Genomic DNA, 8,135 nt, shown 5'->3' with positions numbered 1-8,135 from the left:
TGTGATTGGCTGCTTAGAAATTAAGTGTTAACGAGCAGTTGGACAGGTGTACCTAATAAAGTGTCCGGTGAGTGTATACTGTACATACACAATCAGTGATATTTAAACAAAACAGATCACAACACCCTGATGTGTATGTGCATTATCTTGAGTCTGACTTGACAGCATACTGATTGAATAGAGCACTGGGTTTAATGCACTGCAGAGGCAAGACACCACGAACCACACCGGTCTACACCAGCCACACAGACAGTTGCCATGGAGAAGTTTTAACACTGATGTATTCATAATCAGGCTATGGTTGCACAGTGCCCATATACGTGCAATGTGTTTTACCCTGTATATATATCTCACATGATCCGTCTTCCCACCCCCAAACCTCACAAAAAAATCATGATTGGCACCAGGCCTTGGAGTTGATGCTGAGGGCAATTTTTCACATATAAGATCATGAGAGCCCAGTAGCATGCAGTGTTGTTAAATGGGCTGTTTTTTTTTTTTTGTACAGAGCATTCAAGGTGTTAAACAAGGCGAGACCACCGCATTCTCACATTATAAGATCTCATTTGGAGTTAATGTATCGAGACTTCTCTTCAGAATGCCAGACGAAACCCAAAGCTCACATTCAACATACAATTCATAAACAGCAAAAGGTTAGCCAATTTAACCATCACCATCATTATACCAACAATTCCACAAGAATGAAAGTATAACACGTCCAAAAACATTTCCAGTACAAGAACAGAGGGAAATATGACTGTACTGAAACGTAAAAAGAAATTAAAAATAAAGACACTGAAAAAACAGTAAATAAAAATTGCTAAAAAAATAGATATTCCCTGCCCTCAACCAGACTTAAAAATAAAACAATCAACACAGTAAATAATGGAACAGGGGCACACTTATGTCCAAATCCGCTTAGTTTCCATGGCAGCACATCCCCAGGAACTGGCAAAGGCAGCGTCTCTAAGCTCTCCCATGTTGTTTTTTTTGCTCTTAAACAATAGATGTATACTATATTTATACAGTATGGCATAACTAAATTCACAAATGATAAGAATCATAACCATACCTTAAAAAAAGAATTCTTGCAAAGTTCATAACACGTTGATTCTATTCTGTTTTGCGTTCAGTCCCATATGCATATGACAACAAATCAAGTTAAATGCTTGGTCAGCATAATCAAGTTAAATGCTTGGTCAGTTGAAACGATAGCACCATGGGAGAGAAATGGAAAGGGCGTGTGTGTGTGTGTGTGTGTGCGTGTGCGTGCGTGTGTGTGTGTGTGTGGTGGAGGGGGTCAGAATACTGTAAGAAAAATCCAGATGTGCCCAATCAACACTCAAGACAGCCCCTGTCCCCCTAAGGGAAGGGAGAGAACGTGAGCGGTGTGGGGCCTCTTCACTCCTCCCAAGCCTGGAACTGACGACGCCTGACTCTTCCTCCTTCTACACTCCTCTTCATTCAGTTTTGTCAAGTAGATGCCAAGAAGTAGCTCAGTGCTTGTTTGTTTTTTCTTTTCTTTTGAAAGGTTGCATGAATTCACACGTCTTTTTATTTTTGTCCTCCAGAGCTGGAGGAGCAGACTGGTTAGTCAAAGAGTTTCAGGTAGGTTGTGTAATTGTGTTTCATCCTGTCCCCAGTCCATTGGCTCTCTCATTAGAAGCAGAGGTTCTTCATGGTCAGTGGTCACAAAGACTACTCATACTCAAGGAACTGTTTATGGTAGAATAAGAGATACCTGATGGAGGGGAGAAAGAAACATTTGATACAAATTGCATACTGTATAACATTTTGAAGTGCTGCTTATGTCTTGTTTCTATTCTTACCCTTCACTATCGAGTACATCCTTAATGCTGGCCTTGGTGATTATGGCATCATCGCATTTGAACCACTGGTCTTTGTGCTGGCGGATGAAGCTGGTGTAGTGGCCACTCTCTAATGTGCCTTGGTGGTTGACTACGGCAAACAAGGAATACCTGGAGATAAAAGACAAAGAGATGGGAATTTGTCTTTGTTCTGAAGTGTGACTTCACTTAAACACAAGTATCCCATAAAGCCCCACTATCCGCCCAATAAATCGGCACCTATGTATATTTTAAACCCCATACTGATGCTCTTTCAGGTCTTTCTTGTGCATTAGAGGCCTCATCAGGGAGCACCTTGCATACTGACTTCTTGTTTCTACTACAAGCATTCTGTTAATGGTATTAGGAAAGTAAATTCCCCGTAAACGTCCCAGACAATGAAAGCTATTGTAACTGTCATGGATGAAGAAAACTAGGCAGCTTTTAATAAGCTTCAAATTGATTTAATTTGGGGAAGTCACAGCCGGATGCTTCAGGTCATTAGCATGTGATGCTATGCTAGAGGAGACATTTCGACTATGTCTGTACTGCTGTGAAGCAGCAGTGTTAATAATCAGTTTTCTGTAGTACATGTTTTCCAAGGTACTTACTTATTGTCGTTGTTTAGTACATCAACCGTCTGTTGATACTGCCCGTTCATTCTGCTCTCTTTACTGGGGAGACAGAAAAAGAACAGAAAGACATTAGCATTTTTAAAGCTGCATGCATGCATGAACACGCTACACTGACACATAAATCCAATAGGTGGCAGAATGATCCACTAGGTGGCAGAATGATCGTATCTATGAATGATCTTAAGGTTGCTGAACAGAGCTGAATGGATGCTCCAGCCAGGGGTGGGGCATTACAGCTACTGCATGCTTTACTGACATCAAAACATATTTACAGGGAGCAGTTAATAATGCCGTTTTGGCAGAGATGCAGATGTGTTCAATTCCTGTAGGTACAAAGTATGTAGTGTCAATCGTATAGTGTGTACAAACGTTGAAATGGTTTTACGTGTTGTTTTTTTGAAATATCTTTGCATTCATATCTGGGTTTGAAGACTGGCGGGACAAGATCAATTAAGTGGGTAGAAAAGCTTAGACAGAGGCTTACCTGGATGCCATGAATGGCGTCATGTCTAACTCTAGGGGGAAGGAAACGTATGTAGTGATCTTCCTCCGCAGTTTGGCAGAATGCTCGAACCGCTGGAGATGGCCAGAGAAGAAGGATGAGAGAGGAGAGAGGGGGGAAGGGGCAGAATAATGGTAAAAGAGAAAGTGGGAGAGTGGGGGGAGGGAAAAGGACACATTTAGAAATAACAAGCATCATCATTACAACATACAAAATAAAACCCAGCTAGTGAGAATGCACTATGTTTGTTTTCCAGCCTACACATTTACCCATTATAACGTTAAATAACAGTTAATAACAGGCTTGAATGGATCTTAGACAATCTTCTTGAAGCATGTGCCTATGAATATCATAAATACATTTAGGCCCCCAGTACTGTTATGATAAATAAAACATGGCCAGCGGAGGACGGCACGAGTCATTGAAGTCATGGGTGTCCTGGGACACTCGGTGAAAGGGCTACACGGTAGGAGGTAATGCACCAACAACTGAATTGAATTATGAATACAGTGTAACAGAAAGCTAAAGCACAGCAAAATCTGAACTTTTCCTCATGAGCAGTAAGACTGCATACACACAAAGAGAAAATTAGCATATATTACAGTATATATTTGTTGTAATATGTAAGAATGCTGTAAAAAAAAAAAAAAAAAGATATCAAAACCAAATAAAGATAACAACTAAATAGGACAAACTTATGAAAAAAATAAGTCTCTAGATTAAACAACTCTATTTCAGGGTTTCTGCAGGTTTTACCAACTCAAATTTAAGACCTTTACAAGACATTTTTGAGACCATTACATCGTCTGAAACAATTCCCCGATATCCTTGTTCGCATTACAAGACTGGTGTTTAGTCTCCTTGTGGAGGAGACCAGAACACCTCGGCTCTTAGTGCTGGCTCTGATCCAAAAGCGACACGTAGGTTATATACGGGAGTTGTGGCGCTGATGTTGGGGTCTCGCTTATTTTAAAAAAAAAGAAGAAAAAAAAAGTGTACGAAACAGGAAAATTCAGACCTGTTTGAAATAATTTAAGACCTAGACTGCTTCAGTGAAGACTTTTTAAAGCTTAATATTTAGACATTTTTAAGCTCAGTGTAGCCTGAAATAATAAAATTGTCAGAAAGTAAAAGAAATTTTAAGACGTGATAATTGGCAGTACGTCGTCCGTGGCTGACTCACTTTAAGATGGAAACATGCTACGATGGGGAGCTTCTTCATTGTCAGCTGTTTGGTGGATTCCTGGTAGCTATGGCAACCGCCACACTTGATTTTGGCACTGCTTCCTAGATGCTCTGGCCGCGTAAACCTGCAGAGGGAGGGTTGGAATAAAAGAAGAAGATGGTGTGAACAAGCAGAGAACATGTGGGCAAACAAGAGACAGGAAGCGAAAACCGCGAAGAAGAGGATAGTTTATATTTTCTTCGGCTATGTTACATAAACCCTTTGATCTCACCTAGTTATACTCCTACAAATCTGAAGTAAATCTAAAGATGTATGAGGGCTTGTGAATCATGTCTGCCTGCCGAGTTTTGGTGCGGCCACTCTGTGTGTCAGCCCACCCAACCCAAAGCCTTGCTGGTAATGCCAATGCTTCTATCACCACGGCAACAGCACCAACCAGTTCTGTATCTTTAAGAGACTTGCTGCAGCAACTAGGGGTGTGTGAGGTGCTGCAGTAAAAAAATAAAAAAATAAAGTCTGAAGGAAAGAAGGCAAGGTGGGGGGATGAGATGAATGGAGAGAGGTAGAGGGTGAGGGCACAGGGGAAAAGGAATTAGGTGGAGAGGAGAGGGAATGAAATAAGATAAGAAGAGAAGGAAAAGAAATTGCAAGAATGAAGAGGCAGTAGAGGAGATTTGAGAGGTGACATCTGCCCTGCCAACCTGGTGATGATGGAAGATGAGATCCAGGGATAACAGGGTTGTTGTGCCTGAGCAGACACAATAAGTGACCCCCCAAGTGGGGGGGATGAATGAAATTCATTTCAAGTGGAGACGATTGATATCCAAAAATTTGGAGAAGTGGCAGAAGGGATACAGGAAAATAAGCCAGTTGAAAAAAGTGGAAAATGGCAGACCCTCCTTTCCTTGGCAAATGTTTTTAATATAAAAAGAGAAGCCTGACAGGCGAAAAAAAAAAAGGCAATCTGTCTGATGTCAGCTGACTGATGCTGTACCTGCGTAGGCAGTCTGTGAGAGTGGTGGACCCTGACAGATGGCTCTCTCCATTGACTGTGCTGCCATCCCCTCCCGGGCTGAGGGGCCAGAAAGGCGTCGATGAGCCAGGAAGGTCCAGACTGATGTCCCAAAATGGATCTATCGTTGTGGAAACCCCGCTAGAGAAAAAAAAGGGAAAGGACTTTTATTATGAAGTTGAATAAATACTGTGTGGTTGTGTGTAGGTTTGTGGGTCCTTTACAACAGGTCATGGTAAGAAGATGATGACATAGATAGCAATATAAAACCTCTGAAAACTGAAAATGTTTTTGTTTAATCCTGCTGGAAGATTGTGTGCATGTGCATAATATACACACTGTTCTTCCAGGTTCATTTGCAATTCAATTAAGTGTTACATCAGAGAAAATTGGCCTAACATAAGGAAGTTGTATTATTACAGCCCAATGGCGGATGGACTGCAGCCTGGGCAAAATGGAGGCTTCCAGTGTAGAATGCATGCAGCACGCATCATCATTGTTGATTAGATGAGTCATGGTGCTGTAACACCCAGCGGTACCAGCAGGTGGCTATTAAGGTAAGTAGGCATGCATTTACAATGGGTGAGAGAGCAACCCTTCAGTAATATGGCAAGATTATGATACCACTTTTTGTGGAGAAAGCCTTCAGGAGTGCATTGATTTTTTTTGCATCAGCAGTCTCTTGATTCACCATGAAGGCAGGTAACATGGCACTGAGCTGGGCTCAGCTTGCCTGCTAGTCTGGGCGGGGTGCTTTGCAGTTCAGTGCAGCATGCTAATGTTAATGTGACAGGACAGCTCTAGGGGCATGGCAGCGCTTGGGTTGTGAGGCTGTCTAGACAACCGCCCTTACAGCAGCTCTGCAGGTTCCGGGCCTTTTTATAATAGCAGTGGAGAGGACACATCCAGTGGTTCACCCACTCTGGGAGGACAGGTGGTGTCCACATCAATCAGCCCATTGGAGAGAGGAAACTATGCAATCGGATTGATAGATGGATGATGGATGAATGAGTATAAATGTAGGAAAAGGGGAATAGGTGCTCATGTGATACTCCGTCAACATGAATGGGCAGCAGAGATCTTAGATGGGGCTTTATTTCGGTAAATTGCATTTTTACACGGTTTATTCCCAAACACACAAGATAGACACACAAACATACTGGCAAACTTGACAGGTAACATCTGACTGCAGGCCCCCAGTGAAGATTTGGTCAATGATGCAGTTACAGTGGTTTGGATTGTTGGCCTTCTTCCCATTGTCATCTCCTGTGGACCACAAAGAGCAGAAAGTATAAATAGACACACAGATAACACCAACCACCTGTTTAGCTCCTCTGAAAGACTCTGTCTGGCCCTCTTTCTGACTTATCCATTACCCTGCAGCGCAGCCTCTCTGCCACTTCACAACTCTCTGGATTCTAGCTATTAGTAGTAAACATTACTGCAGGGTCTGTGGGTGAGTCAGCCTGTCATGCACTGCAGCAAGGCCTATTGACATTCCTCACACTGCTTGCTTCCTGTCCCTTTAGTACACACTATTACCAGTCTCCTTCAGTATGCTTCTAGTAAAGTAAGGCACTGTGCTCCATGGGTAGATCTAAGGTATAAATCCACATGATGGATCAGGGGCAGAAGGTGACATACACAGACGCACTCCTCTCAATCTCAACTGACACCGCTCTTTGCTGCGTTTCACCATTCAGTCCGACTTGAACAAGCTTCAATCCTGGGCTGACAGAAAATATTAAAAGAAAAAAAAGATCTATAGTAAATGCAGTATGCACACTGGGAATGACATATGGATAAGTTATATAGCTTACTGATGGTGTCCCCTTTGCAGTGCCTATGTAGAACGTCTAATGCTGCGATGAGGAATTCGTGGGCGTCTTGCTGCTCGTAGCCTGCAAGGTGACGTGCATGAGTCCACACCAGGTGCAGCAGCCGGAAGGGAATGTGGGGTGACCGGTGGCCCGAATAGAACTGAGAGCAGGAAAGAAAAATGGGAGAGGTGGTGGGGTGAAGAGGAGCATTTGGTTAGTCTATTTCCCAGGTATTACTGGGTGCATTATATTTTATCACATCTTTGCCAATCTCATAGCTACATTGTTCACTGTGATCATGGCTGAACCAGTGTTTCAGTCAAGGTGATTTTCTGACTCTTTCAGCAGCTACCTTCTACAATTCTAATTTTAAACCAATTCATAATTTCACCATGTGTCGTCTAACAGCACTAGCTCTAATGACAGCACATCCATAGAGCAGAGAAGTTTGATGCGCAAGACAGAAAAGACGAAGAACTGATTGGCGTTTGGAGGAAAAACATCCATCTGTGAAGTGTTGCGTTGTTGTGGGAAATAGAACGAGTGACAATCCAGGTCACGGTCAGGAGATGTGGGTAAGAAAGTAACAAAGCCGAGCAGAGCCCAAGAGTTGGCAGGGTACAAACACTACAATGAAGTTCCATCCAGACCTCATCAATGCCAGAGAGGGCTCTAATTTCTCAACACGAAGATGTTGCACACACCCTGCTTTATTCTCCACAGCTCTCTCTGAAATCTGATGGAACTGTGAGAGGGGAAACATGCAACGCTGACATGTCTTTTAAATCTTACAAACTCTGCTCCTTTTTGGAAGTTTGAGAAAAAGAAAAACTGTGTTTGCAGAGTCAGAAGAGTTTTGATGACGATTTGGGATGGGTTAAAAACAGAACAAAGGTGGGGGATGAAAGCAAGCAATGGAATTTAAGAGTTGGGGACTAGGCGTAGAGGTAGAAAGATATTTTGTGTGTGTTTGGCAACTATATTAATTTTTCTTGTATGACTGATCCTGACTTTTCTGTCCATGTAGCTGAATGGTTAAGCCAACTTAGACTGGGTAGGGTATGTGTGTATGTGTGTGTGTGTGTGTGTGTGTGTCTGTGTGTGTGTGTGTGTGTGTGTGTGTGTGTGTGTGT

The 8,135-nt window shown here is 42.5% G+C and overlaps 1 protein-coding gene across 3 annotated transcripts in view; it reads right to left on the bottom strand.

The window, feature by feature from the left end:
* Positions 1–81: 81 nt before the first annotated feature.
* The window catches only part of LOC117958094 (ubiquitin carboxyl-terminal hydrolase 22), a 26,273-nt gene continuing 18,219 nt past the window's right edge, over positions 82–8,135 (bottom strand). The window contains exons 6-13 of one of the 3 annotated variants that reach the window (XM_034894353.1): positions 7,003–7,162; positions 6,343–6,448; positions 5,165–5,323; positions 4,168–4,294; positions 2,967–3,058; positions 2,459–2,521; positions 1,830–1,979; positions 82–1,741 (exon numbers count right to left, since the gene is read on the bottom strand). In XM_034894353.1, coding sequence (XP_034750244.1) covers positions 1,699–1,741; positions 1,830–1,979; positions 2,459–2,521; positions 2,967–3,058; positions 4,168–4,294; positions 5,165–5,323; positions 6,343–6,448; positions 7,003–7,162 — 900 coding nt within the window. In that variant the 3' untranslated portion in view covers positions 82–1,698. Of the gene's footprint in view, positions 1,742–1,829; positions 1,980–2,458; positions 2,522–2,966; positions 3,059–4,167; positions 4,295–4,441; positions 4,659–5,164; positions 5,324–6,342; positions 6,449–7,002; positions 7,163–8,135 lie in introns of those variants that run through there. The other 2 variants (XM_034894352.1, XM_034894354.1) reach the window with 2 other exon arrangements.

This window comes from Etheostoma cragini, chromosome 15 (genome assembly GCF_013103735.1).
Source record: "Etheostoma cragini isolate CJK2018 chromosome 15, CSU_Ecrag_1.0, whole genome shotgun sequence".
NCBI classification, from domain to species: domain Eukaryota; kingdom Metazoa; phylum Chordata; class Actinopteri; order Perciformes; family Percidae; genus Etheostoma; species Etheostoma cragini.
The sequence above is the reverse complement of the archived record's forward strand: the minus strand, read 5'-3'. Positions and strand labels throughout refer to the sequence as shown.